The sequence below is a fragment of the Chiloscyllium plagiosum genome, chromosome 21, assembly GCF_004010195.1.
Source record: "Chiloscyllium plagiosum isolate BGI_BamShark_2017 chromosome 21, ASM401019v2, whole genome shotgun sequence".
In the NCBI taxonomy this organism is placed as follows: Eukaryota; Metazoa; Chordata; class Chondrichthyes; order Orectolobiformes; family Hemiscylliidae; genus Chiloscyllium; species Chiloscyllium plagiosum.
Window position 1 is genome coordinate 23501753 of NC_057730.1, and position 20406 is coordinate 23522158.

Consider the following 20406-nt stretch of genomic DNA (forward strand, 5'->3'; position numbering starts at 1 on the left):
TGGTTTAGTAAAATGTAACCTCATTTTCATGCTTATCTCTCTAGAAACAAAACCCAAATGCTTGGTTTACATTTCTTATGGCCTTGCTAAACATATGGCACAACTATTAGCGATTTGTGTATTTATACCTCAAGATCCCTTTGCTCCTCTGCCCATGTAGACCTACACTGTCCAAGTAATAAGTAAGCCTACTCGTTTTTCCATTAAAATGTACCAACTCACACATATCTAATGAATTTACCAAATGATTTCACATTCTACAGATTTGTTAATGTCACCTGTAATTTGTTACAGTTCTCTTCAGTATTGACTAGTTATGATTCCAGCTGATGTTATTACACATCTGCCTTGGCAAATTAAAAATGTTTTTGTTTTGGTTTTTACTGAGGTGGTCTCTTAACTTAGACAGAAGTGCATTTATTATGCAAAAGAAAGTAAGATAAAATAGAATAAACCAATCTGTTTACTTGTAAAACAAATTCACAGTGTTTTAACACAGAGTAAAAGTAGAATCTCATTAACCTTCAAATGAAAGATCAACAGCCCTGTACAGTACCCAATAGCAGTCTCGAATGTACTCACACCATAATCCCTTTCTCAAGTACCTCAACAGATTTAAAATAATTGTGACTTTAATTCCTAGATGAGGATAGTTTATTCCTGAGTTAAAACAACTCAATTTCAAGTCCTATTCAGAGTTTTATCCCAATTCTTTTGGTCCGGGATGATCACTAACTCCTTCCTCTAAAGTTATCTAGTTTACCACATAATCCTGTTCTCAGGAGCACTGCTCTACATATGCACCTCCATGCAAAGATTTCAGAGAATTGCCCAAAACAAAGTAAAACTGAAACAAAAATGTCTTGAGCTTAAAAGAAAATCTAAGTCTGGAATTTTTAAAAACAGATCTTAAGCGTAAGTTGCAAACTCTTAAAGAAAACACAAACCCATTAGACTGCCAAAGTAGCCTTCGCAAACTGTTTTCAAAGAAATCACAATCACTACAGAAACGCTTACAAGATGATCAACTTCAGACACAGAAAACCTATATGCTACTGACTCAAATTCCAAATCCAAACTTAAAATAAATTATATTGACAATATGTATATATCAGTTTTTATCACAACCATCACCCCTCAATTTTATGTACTCCATAAATTTAACTTTTGATACCAAATGTTAAGATGAATTATAAAGAGTAGCAACCCCAGCACACAACCTTAAGGAACACCACATCCCACCTTCTGTCATTGCGACTCTGATACTCTGCTTTCTTCCTTCATGTTCACTGTATTAAGTTCCACTCTCTTTTTAATCTTCTGGAATTGCAACTTGTGTCTTCTACCATGATGACAAACACAAAGAATTGTTCCGTGTCTCTGCCAGTTTCTCATTCTTGCCCCCCTTTCTTCTCAAGAACAACTAGGTATTAGCAATAAATGCCAGCAATGCCCACATTTCATCAATGAATTTAAAAAATAATAATTTCTCCAGTCTCTGTCTCTGAGGAACCAATACTTGTGAAATCTCTTACAATCTGTTTTTATATTCTTGGCTAGTTTAGCTTCATATTCTATGCTTATGATGGGGGAACATGGAGAATATGGGGAGATGGTAGGTTTTAGGGTGGGGGAGGGAAGGCACAGACAGTGGGGCAAAAGACCAGTAGAATGGATGAAGATCCAGGTGGAGAACGAGGAACATGGGAGGGTGATAGAGGAAACATCCTAGAAGCAGAAGGATCCTTGGAAAAGCAGCGAAGATCTTTGTAGAGAGTGGGGTAGGATTTTGTGACAGCAGAGTGACAGGACTAACCCTATTGCAGATCTAGAATGCCATATTTTGATTGACTGAGATGCCCTCATTGTTCAGACTCCTGATTTCAAGTGCATCACTGTTTAATGCAGCAGAACAGGTGGTGGCTGAAGGGATTGAATTGTCAGAGGTGACCTCTCACTGTGGTTAGTGATCAATTAAAAGGAGTTACACTGCAAATCACTGCTCCAGCTACAACTCCAAGCTTCCTAAAGCAGGGTGTTCCAGACAGGTCACTGAGCACATTCTCATAACTGCACACTTGGCTTCCTGCAGCAATTGGAATTACCACTATTGCTGGGAGACAACACACTTACCTTGAGGAGGTCCTTTATCACTAACGGGTAGTCCATTTCGGAAACTGTTGACTCCTCTATCCTCAAACGCTCATCCCTAACATCAGAGTCTTCAACTGGCTGTGATATGCTGCCATTTAAAATTGAAGCCTAATAGAAGGCAGAAATATTAGCATGTTCATACCTACCACACCATTCAAACATAACTAGTACAGAATGTGCTAGAAATTCACAGCAGGTCACTTAATGTGTGTTGGCAGAGGAAATGTATTGATGTTGCACTAGAATTGAGAACAGTAAATTCTCGAAAGGTTAACCTGCTTTCTGTCTCCACAGATGCTGGCTGACCTTTCCATGTTTCCGGAACTTTTGGTTTATGTTTTCTGCCTTAATGATTGCATTAAACTTCACAAACAAACAATCTACACAGACACAGAAACTTATCTCTCTTAATGAAATTTGTTTGATTTATATTTATGTAAGTCTCTGTCCTTGATGATGAGCTACCCCCTGTCCAGGACAAAGCTCACTGACAGTGAAGAACACTCATACAGCTCAGTTCATGTACTCTGCAGCCCCCTTCTAATCCTTCTCCACTTCCCCTTTTACCTTCACCAGGTCCTGACAGCCCAATTCCCCCTCTGAGGCTTCCTCCACTCCCTGGCTTCCCTCCCACTCTGAGGTCGCCTTGCTCCCTGAGAACACCTTCTAGGTCCTCCCCCAGTCTCTCCATCCCCAGCTTCTCCTTCAGTCTCCAAGTACCTCCACTCTCTGAGACCTATCATCCTCTAGATTCTCTATCACTCTCCAGGTTGTCCCTTCTCAAGGTTCTCCCCTTTCCCTGGGGTCACCACACTTGCCCGGGACAGAGACAGACCCAATGCAGATTTGGGTTAATTTCTGCAAAGGTGGGAATGACCTCAGGAATCCTGTCAGGAATGAGAAAAACGTAATTCAGTGAATCCAATCCACTTGTTCCAATCGATTTACATAATCCCTTGAGTAAGGGATTTTGCACTTTGAGGATTCTCTAACCGTGTAAAACAACAAATCAATGACTGTTGGAATTTCTCTATTTGACTTCAGCCAGTAACTTATTCCTGAGTATTTGCTGTTCGATATATAAACCCCCAGAACCCCTCAATTAGATAACAGTCTGTATTTGCTATTGCTATTTGGCATAATTGCTATGCCAACTGTACTCTTTGATCTCAATCTGTAAATTATCCTGGCTATCTGATATTTATTCGACCCTCCAATAAGATTTTTTTGCCTGTATCTCACTGGTCAGAATCAGTTATCCAATGTATGAACCACCCCAAACCGATTCCAGCCTGTATATCACTCATAGAAGGGCTTATGCCCGAAACGTTGATTCTCCTGCTCCTCGGATGCTGCCTGGCCTGCTGTGTTTTCCAGCACCACATTTTTCAACTCTGGTCTCCAGCATCTGCAGTCCTCACTTTCTCCAATCACTCATGGATATCCATTGTTCCATATATAACCACCATCCTCCCACCCTGAACCTCTCAATTAAATTCCAGAATACAACTCAATTGAGTGTTTCCTATTACTATTTGTTCTTATAATTATATTCTGATTAAATTCAAACCAGAAATTCAGTAACAGAGAACACAGGCAGCAAGTAGTCTGGTAATGTTCACTTACGTTTCCTCAAGTTCACTTGGCAGCAATGTCAATGTAGCAAGTCAGAGAAAAGTTGTTCTCAGCCTCACATGGTTAATTAATTAGCTAACTGTTGTGTTCTTTGAACTCACCATTCTCTTTCTCCAAACAATATAATGGAACAAATTGGACAATACTTTGAAGAAACTGAACTCAATAAGGAGGAGGAAAGTCAGAAAGACCAAGCCCTGGACTGCCAGAGCAAAAATGAAGCGGCCAACTCCAGGAGATTCCCAGGAAAAGTAGTCAGTCTGATAGGTGATATCTGCAAAACATCAAAAACGTACAAGGTGAGAACAGGCTTATTAGACATAATATCAAATTTTAACATTGCTGAAAGTTTCTTGCTTTCTTTTCCATTTCTCTGTATCTAGGCAACTCAGACCAGTTGGTAGTAGATAGTTAAGAGACAGAAGATTAGAGATTCACATTCATGTGATGTGAATTATAGATGCACATGCCATGTGAGTATGTTTAATTTAACCACATGATTAATGGAAGCATAAAACACTAATTGTGTACTTACTGATTAGTCAGCTACAAAAGACTGGAACTGGCTGAACACAACGTGAGATAAGACCCACTTCTCTCTGACTGCCTTTTGCTTCCATTATTTCTGTGTCTGACTATATGATATATCATCACAAACACATCATCATCACTCCTCCTGCCAGGTCCTTCCTGATCATAAGTACTGTATGTAAAGGCATTTGAGACTGGAGGCATACTCACTGAATGCTTTGCACAAATACTCGGCAAGTGGGCTTCTTGTGCACACTGCAATCAATTGGTAATTTTGGTAAAAATCATTGATAGCCTGTCCCAAGCAGTAATTGGGTAACACAAGAAACACTGCATCCAGGATCTTTGCTAGGTCTGTCAGATCAAGTTCTGTGGGAAGAAACAATTAAATATAATGAAGCTGGATTAAATATATTTCTCAACTATTTTTCACGAGTCTTGCCAACCAAACCCCACTCCCATAACCTTCACCCGTCCCTAAACAAGTATGGTGGCTCCCACTGGGTGGGACACCTGATTTTATTTACCTCAAATCATAAACATTTCAGCTGCCAAAAAAAATCAAGTTCACAAACTGGCAATAATGGGAAAGAAGTAACAGAACTGAATGGAGGTCCCTAAACTCAGCAGACTAATTTCCTATAGGAACGTACAGTGCTAGAATTGGTGGAAAAAAGTACTGCCTCAGAAACTAGTGCATACTTTTATTAATTGTATTTTTTTTTCTCCTTCCCTAAAAACAAGCTCTCTTCAAGGGCAGTTAGATGAACTGGTCTTTCTCTTATATCACATAATTAAACTGTCAATGTTCTTCTTGAGCTGATTATAATGAGATGCATGTAATGCCTGGTGACTTGGAACTACTTGGATAGGCACCTGGAGTGCCATATCCAACATGGCAATGGCCCAAGAACTGAAAAGCAAGACCAGATCAGAAAGTTCTTTCTCTGTTTTCAACAAATTGCCTCCTTCTGTGTCAAAGTGTTTCTGTGCTTTTCTGGCTCTTCCTTGTCAATCTCTGCAAAATCCTGGGAAACAACTGGATTTTGGTATTTGCACCACAGTGCAAATGAAGAACACCATGATAGCATCTGCACAGAGTGATATACCTTCACCACATGCCATTCCTACTGTGAGTAGACTAAGGCATGGCCTTCTGATGGTACTTTTGTGAAAGCACCAATGAAGCATACCATAATAATATTGATGCAGGACATTGTGATAGCACCAATACATGTTCCAATGACAGCAATAATGCAGGGCCTGGCACAGAAATAAATATGATCTTAATACAGTACATTGTGTCAAAGCTTTCACAGTCGAATTGCAATATTCAAACATCAAGATTCTACAGTGACTTGGAGCAGTAGAGTAGAATTTTCAAACCTTAAACTCCTATTTTGGAGTCTCTTAATTTGAAGTACCTGGAATGTTCATAATTGTAATGGCCAAGAAGGTGGCTGTGCCAGTCAAGATGTTGATTATGGTGATTCTGGTGTAGGCTGTGGCAATTGTAGTGAAGAGGTGGTGGAAGAGGTACATGATGGGGATAATGGACCAGCCATAAAGGAGTAGAAGTATCAATACATCTCCAAGATGCTGCTGCACAGTGAAAGGTTGCAGATCAAAGATCTGGAACATCACCTGAAAACAAATAAAGTAAATATGTTTCTCGGTCCACTTATTGTGTTTTTTTAATATTACGAGGATCACACTGTTTTCACTTCAAGGTCCGGTCTCATAATAAGGGGGAGACAATGACCTAGTGTTATTATCACTAGATTATTAATGTAGAGACCAGGTAATGTTCTGGGTACCTGCATTTGTCCTGCATGGCAGAATCTGGAATTAAGAGTCTAACGGTGACTTTGAAACATTGTTGATTGTTGCAAAAACCTATCTGATTCACTAATGTCCTAGAGCAAAGGAAACTGCCATCATGTGACCTATAGATGATTCCAGACCTACAGCAATGTGGTTAACTCTTAACATTTAGGGATGGGAAATAAATGCTGGCCTATGCCCATTTTCTGTGAATAAATAAAAAAAAGGATCGAGAGCCCAAACAGATCCTGTTCATGCTAGGCAATAAAGCGCCTCAGTGTCAGAGCCACAGGTTTTGCAGAGGATTTCGACCAGGGGTGGGGAACCTGCATACGGCCTTCTAGGCCATTGTGGGTGGCCTTTTGAATGAATCCAAATTTTGCAGAACAAATCTTTTATTTTTTATTAATATGTTTTTTTCGTCCTTTATTATTTTTATTTTAATCTTAAAATGAACGTATTTAAAATACCAGAGAGTTAACTTTAGAATTAACATTTTTTTTCATTTTTTTTTTAGTTAGTTAGTACATAGTAGTTAGACTTTTACAAAATAATGTGAATTTTGAAGAATATATAATGGAAGTTTCTTGGATGCGGCCTTATTAGATTACAACGAACATAATGCGGCCTTCCAACATGATAAGGTTCCCCACCTCTGGTTTATACTAAGGCATTGCTGATTATGATTGTTGGGCAAAGGTAGAATATTATTCAAAAAATAATGATTGATTCTGAACACATTTACAGTGACTCGCAATTATAGAGGACTTTCACTACAGAGAATTATTTCTGGAAAGACAATTTCAATAAAACCCGAGGTGGAATGGGGATATCATCAAATGGCCAAACACGGAGTTAAAGAGATTTTTTATTTTCTTTATTCATTTGTGGGATATGGGCATTGCTGGCTGCCCTTGACCTTCTAAATGGTTGTAGGTTTGGAAGGTGCTGTCTCAAGATCTTTGGTGAATTTCTGCAGTGCATCTGTGGGTAGTACACATTGCTGATACAGAGCATCAGTGGTGGAGGGAGTGGTTGCTTGTAGATGTAGTGCTAATGAAGCAGGTTGCATTATCATGGATGATGTCAAGTTTCTTGAGTGTTGTTGGGGCTGCAGTCATCCAGGAAGTATTCCATCACACTCCTGATTTGTGCTTTGTAGATGATGGACAGGCTTTGGGCAGTCAGGAGGAGAGTTATTTGCCTAACATCTGACCTGCTTGTTCAGCCACTGTGTTTATGTGGGGAGTCCAGCTGAGTCTGCTTTGTCCTGGATGGTGTCAAGCATCTTGAGTATTATTGGGGCTGCACTCATCCAGGCAAGTGGGGAATATTCCATCACACTCCTGACTTGTGCTTTACAGATGGTAGACAAGCTCTGGGAGTCAGGTGGTGTGTTACTCACCGCAGTATTCCTAGCCTCTGATCATGTAGCTACTGTACTTATGTGTGGAGTCCGATTGGTTTTTTGGTGAATGATAACACCAGGACGTTGATAGTGGGGGATTCAGTGATGGTAACACCGTTGAATGCCAAGGGGTGGTGGTTAGATTGTCTCTTATTCGTGATGGTTATAGCCTGGCATTTGTGTGGTGGGAATGTTACTTGCTACTTGTCAGCCCAAGCCTGGATATTGTCCAGATCTTGTTGCATTTGAACATGGACTACTTCAGTATCTGAGGAGTTGCAAATGGTGCTGAACATTGTGCAATCATTGGCGAACATGCCCACTTCTGACCTTATGATGGAAGGAAGGTCATTGATAAAGCAGCTGATGATGACTGGGCCAAGGACACTACCCTGAGGAACTCCTGCTGAGATGCCATGGAGCTGAAATGACTGACCTCCAACCACCACGACCATCTTCCTATGTGTCAGCTATGATTCCAACCAGTGGAGAGTTTGGCCCCTGATTCCCATTGATTTCAGTTTTCCTAGGGCTCCTTGACGCCACACTCGATCGAATGCAGCCTTGATGTCAAGGACCTTCATTCTCACCTCACCTCTGGAATTCAGCTCTTTTGTCTGTGTTTGGACTGAGGCTGTAATTAAGTCTGAAGCTCAGTGGCCCTGGTGGAACTCAAACTGGGCATCACTGAGCAGGTGATTGCTGAGTAGGTGCTGGTTGATAGCACTGTTGATGACATCTTCCATCGCTTAACTGATGATCACGAGTGGACTGATGGGGTGTTAATTAGCTGGGTTGGATTTGTCCTGTCTTTTTATGTACAGGACATACCTGGGCAATTTTCCACATGGTTGGGTCAATGCTAGTGTTGTAACTGGACTGGAACAACTGCGCAAGGAGAATGGCAAGTTCTGGAGTACAAGTCTTCAGTATTATTGCCAGAATGTTTGTCAGGACCTGTAGCCTTTGCAGTATCCAGTGTCTCTAACCATTTCTTGATACCATGTGGAGTGAATCAAAGTGCTGAAGACCAGTATCTATAATGCTGGGGACCACTGGAGGAGGCCAAGATGGATCATCTACTTGGCATGTCTGGCTGAAGATTGCTGTAAAATCTTCAGCCTAATCTTTTACACTGATGTGTTGGGTTCTTCCAACATTGAGGATGGGGACAATTGTGGAGCCTCCTCCTTCAGTGAGTTGTTTAATTATCTACCACTATTCACAACTGGATGTGGCAGGATTGCAGAGCTTACACCTGATCCATTGGCTGTGAATTGCTTAGCTCTGTCTATCACTTACTGGCTATGCTGTTTGGCATGCAAGTAGCTCTGTTTGGTGGCTTCATCAAGCTGACATCTCATCTTCAGGTATGCTTTGTGCTGCTCCTGGCATGCCCTCCTGCACTCTCCACTAAACCAGGATTGATCCCCTGGCTGGATAGTAATGGTTGAGTGGGGGACATACCAGGCCATGAGATTACAGATTATGCTAGAGTACAATTGTGCTGCTGTTGATGGCCCACAGTGCCTCATGGATGCCCAGTCGAGTTGCTAGATCGCATTGTAATATTTAGCACAGTGATAGTGCCACACAACATGATGCATATTATTCTCAATGTGACTTTGTGATACTGTCACAGACAGATGCATCTGCAGCTGACAGACTGGGAAGGATGAGGTGAAGTATGTTTTTCCCTCTTGGTTCCCTCATCACCAGCCACAGATTCAGTCTAGCAGCTATGTCCTTTAGGACCTGAGCAGCTCGATCTGTAGTGCTGCTGACAAGCTACTCTTGGTGGTGGACAGTGAAATCCCCCACCAAGAGCACATTTTGTGCTCTTGCTATCCTCAGTGCTTCCACTAAGTGTTGTTCAACATGGAGGAGTACTGATTCATTAGCTGAGGAAGGATGGTACATGGTAATCAGCAGGAGGTTTCCTTGCCCATGTTTGACCTGAGGTCATGAGACGTCATGTGGTCCGGAATCAATGTTGACGACTTCCAGAGCAATTCCCTCCCGACTGTATACCACTATGCCGCCCCCTCTGATGGGTCTGTCCTGCCGGTGGGCCAAGACATATCCAGGAATGGTGATGGTGGCATCTGGGACATTGTCTGTGAGGTATGATTCTGTGAGTATGACAATGTCAGGCTGTTGCTTGACTAGCCTGTGAGAGACCTCTCCCAATTTTGGCACTAGCCCCCAAAGTTAGTGAGGAGGACTTTGCAGGGCTTTTTCTGCCAAGTGATCCATCTGGTTTCATTTCTTTGAGCGTTTATAGCAATTGGCACAACTGAATGGCTTGCTAGGCCATTTCAGAGGGCAATTAGAAGTCAACTACATTACTGTGAGTTTAGAGTCACATGTAGGCCCGACCAGGTGAGGATGGCAGATTTCCCTGAAGGACATTACTGAATGAGATGGCTTTTCCTGACAATCGACAATGATCTCATGGTGATCAGTCGATCCTTAATTCCAGATTTTTAAAAATTGAATTCAAATTCCAGCGTCTGCCATGGCTGGATTCGAACCTAGGTCCCCAGATAGGTTTTATGGAGCTTCTAGTTCAAGATACTACTCCTGTCCCACATGTCATTTCTGAATTTAAATCAGCAGCAGGTTCATAGTAACAGAACCTGATAGATCGAGTTCCCATTTAAATGAATTAGAGGAATAGGGAAGAGAAATGGCATGTAAAGGGGTATGACTGGGCACCACTCCTTCTGAAACTGCTCCATGAGCAGACTTTGAGTAGCTTGGACCCATTCATAAAAAAATCTATCATTATCCTTTCCTCCAAAAACATAGAAACACATGCTGGCTGGAGATGTCTACTAACCTAGATACATCTACTAACTGGATTCAGTTTCAAAGATGTTGAGAGCGTATGAATATCATGGCTCAACTCATAATCCCCAAACACTTCCCTGCTTTATCCCTATAGCTCTCAATGCTCTTAAAGATTAATGCCTATCTCAACTATGAATATATTTAACAACACAGAATCGATCGTCTTCGGAGGTTAAAAAAAGTTCACAGATTCACCACTCTCTGAGAGATAAAATTTCTCCTTATCTCCAACTTAAATCTTAAACCCTTTACTCTGAGGGTTATGCCCTCTGGTTCTAGACTCTCCCATATGGGAAATCAACCTCTTTGCACTTATCTTGTTAAGACATCTAAGAATCTTATATATTTCATCTCAATCTTCTGAACCCCAATGAGCTTAAGCCCAACCTAATCAACCACTCTTCATAAGAAAATCCCCCCAAACCTGAGATCAACCTAGTGAATTTTCTCTGGACTGCCTCCAATACCAGCATATCTTTCCTTAGATAAAGGGACCAAACCTGTTCACAATTATGGTCTGACTAGTGCCTTGTGTAATTTAGCAAGACCAGCCTATTTTTGTACTCCATTCCCTTTGAAATAAAGGCTGACAGACCATTTACTTTCCCCATTACTGAGTGAACTTACCAAGTGTATGTTAGTTTTAGTGATTCATGTATTAGGACCCCCAATCACTCTGTATTACAGCTTTCTGAAGTCTCTCCCCATTTAAATAATATTCAGCTCTTCTATATTTCCTGCCAAAGTACATAACCTCACATTTTTTCCATGTTATATTCCATCTGCCAAGTTTTTTTCCACTCACACAGTCTCTCTATCTCAGTAGACTCCTGGTATTATCACAACTACTTGCTTGCCCACCGGTTTTTGTATCGTCCACAAGCTTGTACTCTTATTTCCATTATCCAAGTCATTAATCTATATTGTAAATATTATGGCCCTATCACTGACTTTTATGGGACTCCACGAGTTACAGACTGCCATCCTGAAAATATCCCATTTATTCAAATTAAATGTCTTCTATTAGTTAGCCAATCCCACACTCATGCCAATATTCTACACAATCACAGGGTCTTATTACGGAGCCTCATGTGTGGTATTTTATTAAATGTCTTTTGGAAATCCAAATATGTTAAATCCACTAGTTTCCCTTTATCTATTCTGCTTGTTCCCTCCTCAAAGAACTGCAATGAATTTGTCAGGCATGATTTCCTCTTCATAAAGTCTGCTGACTGCTTGATTATACTATGTTTCTAAATGCTCTGCTATTACATCCTTAATAATAATCTCTAACATTTTCCCAATTTTTCGTGTTAAGCTAACTGAACTATAGATCAATTTTCTTTATCTCCCTTTCTTTTTGAATAAACATTGGTAGTTTTCTACTCCTCTTGGACTTTCCAGAATCTAAGGATTCTTGGAAGATTACTATTAGTGCATCTACTATTTCTCCAACTATTTCCATTAAAATCCTGTTTGCAATCCATCAAGTTCCTTAGGATCTTTTCCCTAGTGATAATTATTGTGTTTATTTCCTTCTCCCCCACCCCCATTTTAGCTCCTTGATTATTTAGTATTTTAGAATGCTATTAGTCTCCTCTACTGTGAAGACTGATGCAATGTATGCATTCAGTTCTTCTGCCATTTCCTGGCTCCTTTTCTATCTCTCATATGGAATGAGTCAGCTCAGGAATTGGTTACTTACCAGGATCATCACACAGGGGATCATATAGTTAATCAGATCCCAGAGAAGAGCAGACAGCCAGAAGTTGATGATATGAAGGCCACTGATGACCTGAATGTGCTTGGATTTTATAGTTCTCTCAGACACTAACAACAGGGAAAAGGTGCTAGCCAGAAAGGCCATGCCATACATCACGTTGAAGGCCAAAGCAAACCCTGTCCTATTTCTGTGAACAAATAAAAAGACACCGTGAATTAGTGCACAAAGAAGTGGTGACCTATAAACCTAAACACAAAATGATTAGCCTGTCACTATTCTTTGTGTACCATTATCCTCTTAATTCAATTCTGTAGAAAGTTTTAAACTCATCTCCATTAACCACACGTGATCAAGTGTGCAACAGACATTTTCAGCGAGGAATAACTTTCAGTTTTGGAACAGAGTGATTGGCAAAGCAGCAGGACAGAGGGAGCTGAGTCAAGTTGGATTGGCGTTCATGAATGGGACTGGTGTCCTTCCATTTAAAGGAGAGGTGGGGATCTCACCATTAGAATCTCTCATCTTTTCACCTTCTGGTCTCATTCCCAAACAATGACATTGGTAGCAGACTTGCACTTCGTAGAGAGTGTGGTATCAGCTTCACTCATAGACGATCAGAACATACCACAGGCACAGTGTCAAACGGCAGATGTAAACACATAAATACAGCAACCATCAGCAATGGCAACCCCAAAAAAAGGCAACCCTTCTGGTACATCTGTGCCTGAATCTGGTTTTCCTGTGTTGTCAAACTGCATGATGTACACCAATCATATATATCCATGTCTGATGATGTGCGGGAAGGGGAAATGAGGAAACTGTTGAAATCCACCTTCACCTTCATCTACCTATTGCACCCTCACCTTCATCCACCTATCGCACTCCGACCTATCACCTTCTCCCTCACCTTCAGCTACCTATCGCACCCCGACCTATCACTTTCTCCCTCACCTTCATCAGCTATTGCAGTGGATTTCAACGGTTTCCTCATTTCCCCTTCCCCCACATTATCCCAGTCCGAAGCCTCCAACTTGGCACCAGCCTTCTGACCTGTCCATCACCTTTCCCATCTATCCGCTCCACCGTCCTCTCCGACCTATCACCTTCTCCCTCACCTTCAGCTACCTATCACAATCAATGTGGATTTCAACAGTTTCCTCATTTCCTCTACCCCCGCCCCCAAATATTCCAGTGCCAAGACTCCAACCTGGCACCACCCTCCTGACCTGTCCATCACCCTTCCCATCTATCCACTCCAGCCTCCTCTCTGACCGATCACTTTCTCCCTCACTTTCATCTACCTATCACATTCTCAGCTACCTTCCCCCCCCCACCACCTCCTATTTATCTCTCAACCCCTGGCCCACAAGCCTCATTCGTGATGAAGGGCTTATGCCCGAAACGTCGATTCTCCTGCTCCTTGGATTGGACTTATACTCTCTGGAATTTGGAAGAATGAGAAATGGTCTTACATGCAAAATAATATGAGAGGTGTTTCTCCTGGCTGTAGAATCTAGAACACAGGGCAGAGACTACAATTAATGGTCTGACTATGTTGTACACAGGCGCCTAGGGTTTCAGGTACAAAATTCTTTGAAATTTGCATCACAGGTAAACAGAATGGTTAAGAAGGCAGTTAGCATGTTTGCCTTCATTGCTCAGACCTTTGAGTGTAGGAGTTGGGATGTCATGTTGAGGTTGTACAGGACATTGGTGACGGCCCTTCTGGAGTACTGTGTCTAGTTCTGGTTGCCCTGTCATAGGAAGGATATTATTAAATTGGAGATGGTTCAGAAAATATTGACCAAAATGTTGTCAAGAATGGAAGATTTAAGTTATAAAAATTGGCAGGATAAGCTGCCACATTTTTCACTGGTAGCAATTTTTGAGAAGATTTGTAGCTCAGGTTGATGATAAGTTAGCTCACTGAGCTTAAAGGTTTGTTTTCAGACATTTCATCACCACACTAGGTAACATCATCTGTGAGAGTTTCCGGTGAAGCGCTGGTGGTATGTCCTGCCTCTCTATTTATAGGTCTTTGTTTCTTTAGGTGGGTGATGTCATTTCCAGTTCTTTTTTTCAAGGGAAGCTAGGTGGGATCTAAATCAATGTGTTTATTGATGGAGTTCTGGTTAGAATGCCATGCCTCTAAGAATATGGTGACAAAACATCTGAAAACAAATCTTTGAGCTCAGTGAGCTAACTTACTTATTTTTCACTGGAGCATAGGCGGTCAAGGTTTTATAAACCTTACAGAGGTTTATAAAATCATGAAGGGCATAACTAAGGTGAAGAGCAAGGATCTTTTCCTTAGGGTAGGGGAGTGCAAATCTAGGGAGCATATTTTTAATGCAAGAAGAGAAAGCTTTAGATAAGACATGCCGGGCAACGTTTTTACACAGAGTGGTTCGTGTCTGGAATGAACTGCCAGTGCAAGTGGTGGATGCAGGTACAGTTACAACATTTAAAAGACATTTAGATTGGCACATGAATAGGAAAGGTTTGGAGGGATATGGGCCAAATGCAGGCAAGTGCGACTAGTTTAGTTTGGGATGATGGTTGGCATGGCCTAGTTGAACCAAAGGGTCTGTATCCATGCTGCATGACCCTATAACTATGAATGAAAATTTGGGCTAAGATCAGAAAAAAACTTCTTCATTCACTGGATTTTGATTCTTTGGAATTCTTTACCAAAGAAGTTGTGGACGTTCAGTCATCAAATATATTCAACAATAAGGAAATCAAAGGAAATGTGAATTGAGTAGGGAAGTGGAGTTGATTTTGAGCATCAGTCATCTCAATTATATGGTGAAACAGGCTTGAAGAGTGAATGGCACACTACTATTTGTATTTCTTGATTTTTGTTTGGTTCTTGCTGCTGGGTGTGCATATGAATATTTAGCAGTTGAATGCACTTACTGGTGGAATCGGCACCCCCATGCAGTCAGGTAGTAAGTTAGAAACCTGAAACGAGATAGTGTTGACCAGCTAATTATTCCCTTTTGTGACCATGGCACCTCTGGCTGAACGCATGCATCAAACCTAGGGTGTGGCTGTTCTACATGATTGGTACCACACCACATAGTGCACTCACTCCCAATTATTGGTTGCACCAGTTCCATAAGAAGGTTAATGCTGAGTACATACTCATTCAGTTGTTCCAATGCTTGTTCTGTAATGTTGCGGGGTTGTGGATAGTTGGTGGTACTGATTGATGCTGTTGGCCCCACCAGAATCTTGAATAAGGCATTGTCCACTAACATCAAAGAAGTAGCAGAAGTATGATAGCCCAGGTTATTGAATAAAACCCGTATTGTGGTTCCAGCTGTCAGTGTGTCATGGAAATCAGCAGCTACTACACACTGTTCATTAAAGGAACCTCCTTCCTTAATTGAAATATTCAACAGATAATCAATAATATCGTCTGTAAGAAAAAGGCAACAGAAATTGGTCAGAAACTAGATGATAAACACAATTGTCTCACCAAGGGCAGTTCATGCATTACAATCAAAGGCACAAGAGACATTAATTTGACTCATCAACTTTGGAGGGAATTAGGTATAAGGGGGGTTCCTAATGGAAGTGATCGTGTGCAAAACGTTTATCTGCTGGAGGAGATCTTGTAAGAGGAATGCCAAGTGGAGGAAATCTTGTGTAAAAGGCTTTCATCTTGAAGTAGGTCTTGTGTAAAAGATCTACCTATTGGAAGGTGCAGAATTTGGTGCTACCAACATCCTCTTATGTGCTACCAATATTAACATCTTGGGCAAAAATTGAAGCATAGCTCGTGGAAAATGTAATGTCACTTGCTCCAGCTCTTCTTGTACTGGTCCTGGAGTAGTGAGAGGCATAACACAAGCCCTGTTCTTTTTAACGGACCGGAGAAGGGATGGAAAGACCAGTTGATCCACCTCTTCTTATAAAGGCCATGAAGCAAGGAGCAGGCACAAAGAGTTTCTGTCCCATCTGGTATAAAATTCTGAGTGAGCTCTAAAATTGCAATAAAGCACAGATATCATTGTTTGTATCCGAAATCAGAAAAGTATTGCCTCAACAAAGCTGAGAAAATGTACTGCTCAGTAATCAGAATCAGTGCTGCAATGTTTGATTGCCTGTCAATTAAAGATTTTTTTGCTATGATCCCACAGAAGTACTTATTTATGACATATCTTTTTAAAATCATTTGAAAGAAAAATCAGTAGAGGGGTTTGGGCAATCATGAGGTGCCTCACCTTCTACCTGTATTGGCGTGCTCAGCTGTGCTTCTACTACCTCTTTGTAAGCCTGGGTCAAATGTTTAGTCAGTTTCTGGTAGACATGTCTCAATGAAAAAGGAACATTGGTAGGCCCATATTTTTCCAGAGTCAGGTTTAATGGAGGTGAATCCTGAGGACCCGGAAATGTCTTGGCAACAATCAATGAAAAGCAGGCAAAAATCAGTGGGACCATAAACTGGGCTGTGAATATCTTCCAGTTCCGCCAGGTGTATGTTGCTCGCTTCATAAGCATGGCATAGAACTGCTGCAAATAGAGGATGATCTGCACAAGACAAGGGAGAATTGTCAAGGATTTACAGAGCAAAATAATTCAACAGAAACATCATCACTCCTCCTCATTACAGGGCTCAGCCAACAAAGTACTTTTTAAAATAGTCACTGTTGTATTGGGGGAAATGCAGTAGCCAATTTGCACACACAAGATCCAACAAAAAGCAATGCGATACGGACCAGCTAATCTGTTTTAGTGATGTCAATTGAAGGATAAATATTGGTCCCAATACCAGGTTTACTTCCCTGCTCTTCTTCAAAATAGCAGTTGTGGGATCTTTTACTAGTGCAGGTGATGCACATTGGAAGATGTAACATGACAAGGGAGTACTCAGTGAATGGCAGGACAATGGGATTTTGGGAGAGCTTGTCCACAGATTCTCAAATATAGTAGTTAAGAGACATATAGGTAGCCTATCTCCAGCCACAGAGTATGACAGCTGGGAGGTTATGTTGGAGCAGTATGGAACTTTGGTTGGAGTACTGTATATAGTCTAGTCACCACACTATAGGAAGGATGTGATTGCTCTGGAGGAGGTGCAGAGGAGATTCACCAGGATTTTGCCTAGGATGGAGAATTTCAGATATGGAGAGAGGCTGGGTAAGCTCAGGTTGCTTTCTTGAGAACAGAAAAAGCTGAGGCGGGGTGGGGGGGGGGGCAGGGGGGTCCTAATAACGATGTATGAGGGGCAAGGACAAGGTGAAAAGAATCAGCTGCTCTCCTTAGTTGAAGGGTCAAGAAGTTTTAAAGTGAAAGGCAGGTGGATTAATATTTTTTACCCACAGGCTGGTGTGGGTCTGGAATGTACTGCCTGGGAGGATAGTTGAGGCAGGTTGCCTTACAATCTTAAAAAAGTGCTTGGGTGTACACTTTAAATGTCACAACATGCAACGCTATGGACCTACTCCAGGAAAATGGGATTCGGTATGCAGCACAGACTCGAGGGGCTGAAGAGCCTTTTCCATACTGTCTGATTTTATACCAGATTGAGAGGGTAGACAATTCTAATAGAATTGTCGTAGGCTATCTATGAATAATGCAGAGCCATAAGTATATTTTAGAATTACGGGAGATGCCTGCCCCTTTAACTCAGAATGCCTTGCAGGTGTTGTGCTTACCCCTGTGTTCAGTTTGATAGAAGAATAGCTGTGGGAAAGATGATGGTCACTGTCATCTGTAGCGTCCATTAAGTCACTCAGGCTGGTTTTCTCTCCAACTGACCAGTCACTCATCCTTCGCTCATGCTGGTATTGTATTGCTGGTAGCTGGATTGCCTGAATGTCCATGCTGGAGTCCACCAGCTTCCCCACCCTGTCAAAGGCCACAGCCATAGACAGAAAAATAATATTACACTAAGAGCTGGGGGCAGTCCTCAACACCAGAATCAGCAGCAGCTCCACTCAAAACAGGAAATATGTGAAGTGGCTAGTCAACTAAAGAGAAACTGGCATTAGAAAGGGGTTAGAAAACAGGGATACATGAACTCAGTCTGTCTGTGGAAGAGGGTCAAGAAGAGACAGGAGGAAGGGGGGGAAAGGTGTGGTAAGAGGCAGAGAGAAGAGAGAAACAAGAAAGAAGAGGGAAGGTGAGAGGGGATGGAAGAAACAAGATGGACGAAAGGAGGGAGAGAGTGAGAAGGGAAGAAGATGAGGAGAGAGAGCTGGAAAAGAGAAAAGCATGACAGGAGAGTGGCAAAGAAGGGGAGAGAGGACGGAGCACAAAACTGAAGGGACGGTGGCTGAGAGTGATGGGAGGGAGGGAAACATCTTGGGAAACAAGGAGCAATATTCATTAATGACTTACATGAAGGGACTAACTATATAGTGTTATGAAGTTGAATGTGTGTACTGGATTTTTAAGAGAGAGTGAATGCTGTTCTGAACTGAGAGCCTACAAAGACCTGTGTATATGACTAGTTGGCAGTCCCAGAGTGTATTGGAAAATTGAAAATATGGAACATTTGGCTGTGAAATGGATACCTGAGTTTTGGTTGCTGTTTTGACAACAATTTAAATTTAACCATAATTTAGTTTAAATTATGCCCCAGGATACTAAAACCCAATCAAGTTTGAACTTATTGTTGTGCCAACATCGACCTAAGGAGATGATCCAATGTTGGGAGTAGAAAAATGTGGCCATTTTGAAAACTGGAGAGAGAGCAACTGCAATTAAGACAGATCCAAGAAAGTAGGAAACATTCTTTATCAAAAGGTAGCTTTTCACATGAAACATACAGTAAAAAGTGAAGACACAATCCAGAGAATACAGCAGCTAGAAGAGTGAAATCATGGAAGACAACAGTGTCTGTGTGGTTTGAAATTAAGTTGATGTAATTTTAATAAATGTCTTATTGGAACAGCATTTTGTTATCGAGTTGGAAGCAGGTAATAAGCAGTTAAAAGAAAGGGGGGCTTAACGTTGTAAACAGTTGGTGTTTAATGTTCAGTTTTAGAGTTAAAAAATAAATTGATTTTTTTCTTTAAATAGTGGGATTTGGAGTTCTGCTACTCATATTTGAACAGATTATGAGGTGAGGTGAGCTTTAATGGGTGTTTGACTTAATTAAAAGAGGGGTTCACTGCAGTGTTGTAATAGTTTGGGGGCTCGTTCGGGATGCTCTCCTCCTTCCAAATAAGATAGACGAGGGCATATAGCTGCACTAGGAGCTCTATGCCTCCATGCTTCAATGCCTCAGCGGGAATTTCATTTCCTCCTACAGCCTTATTCTTAAGCTGGCAGATGGTCTTCTCTATCTTGTCCAAGGCTTGAGGTCGTAGCGTGTCGCATGCTGCGAGATATGTTCAGGAATTTACACGTGCACTGTACATGGCACTGACCTAGCCTTCACAGAACCCGCTCCTCGAGTCAGCAGAACCCCTGACACATCTGTCAGACAGGACCCCCTGATTAGATCAGGTTAACCGCCCCAATGTGGGAAATCATATTCAATGAGGTCCAGCTGGCTGACCTCGTTCCAATCACTACCTTCCTCCCTCTCTCTGTCCTGGGATGTAGGCCCATTCCTTTTCCTGTAGCATCTCCCAAGGTTGCTCGGACTCTGGCTCAGATATTGCCATTGTGTATTGGACTGTGGCCCTACTCTTGTCCCTGGAACATCTCAGCAGGAATTTACCTTCTTCTGCAGGTGGTAATGGCTGTGACATCTGCTGTGTCCATTAAGCCCTCAGAGGTTTCTTCAAAACTGGGAGGACAGGGAGAACCCACAGGTTCTGACAGCCTTGCTGGATGTTCCGAGTGGCTGGGTATGTTTTGCTCCTGATCCACTTGAGAGGCTAAAGCTATCATGTGATCCACATGCTTGTTTAGGATCTCCTCTCCCGTCCTCACTTCGACCATGCCTCTTACCCACGCAGGGCCATTCCCATGGTGTCAACAGCAGTTTTTGTCCCATGAAGTAAATTGCCTTTCTTGTGTAGAAGAGTCTTGTGGCCAGCATTTGTGTTCCTGATGCCATTTCACCCTCCCTACAAGTTCCGGGAAGATCAGATTTAATCTGGTATGGAGTCTTCTCCGCATTAGCAACTCTGCTGGAGTTGTCCCTGCAAATGCATGAGCGCTGGTTCTATAATCAAACAGGAACTGGAACTGTTTGGTATTGAGCAAAGTTGTAGGCTGTTTCTTTAAGCCTGCCTTCAATGTTTGGACTGTTTTTTCCACCAGATTATCCGACAACGGATGCAGTTGTTCTTACATGCCAAATGCCATTCGA

General features: G+C 41.8%; 1 protein-coding gene across 3 annotated transcripts in view; it reads right to left on the reverse strand.

Annotated features, from left to right (window-relative positions):
- abca3b (ATP-binding cassette, sub-family A (ABC1), member 3b) overlaps positions 1 to 20406 on the reverse strand; it is a 110891-nt gene that overhangs the window by 30550 nt on the left and 59935 nt on the right. For all 3 annotated transcript variants that reach the window (XM_043711548.1, XM_043711549.1, XM_043711550.1), the window contains exons 18-25: positions 17795 to 17987; positions 16361 to 16667; positions 15276 to 15552; positions 12111 to 12315; positions 5745 to 5964; positions 4531 to 4689; positions 3891 to 4063; positions 2134 to 2262 (exon numbers count right to left, since the gene is read on the reverse strand). In XM_043711548.1, the coding sequence (XP_043567483.1) occupies positions 2134 to 2262; positions 3891 to 4063; positions 4531 to 4689; positions 5745 to 5964; positions 12111 to 12315; positions 15276 to 15552; positions 16361 to 16667; positions 17795 to 17987 (1663 nt within the window). The remainder of the gene's footprint in view (positions 1 to 2133; positions 2263 to 3890; positions 4064 to 4530; positions 4690 to 5744; positions 5965 to 12110; positions 12316 to 15275; positions 15553 to 16360; positions 16668 to 17794; positions 17988 to 20406) is intronic.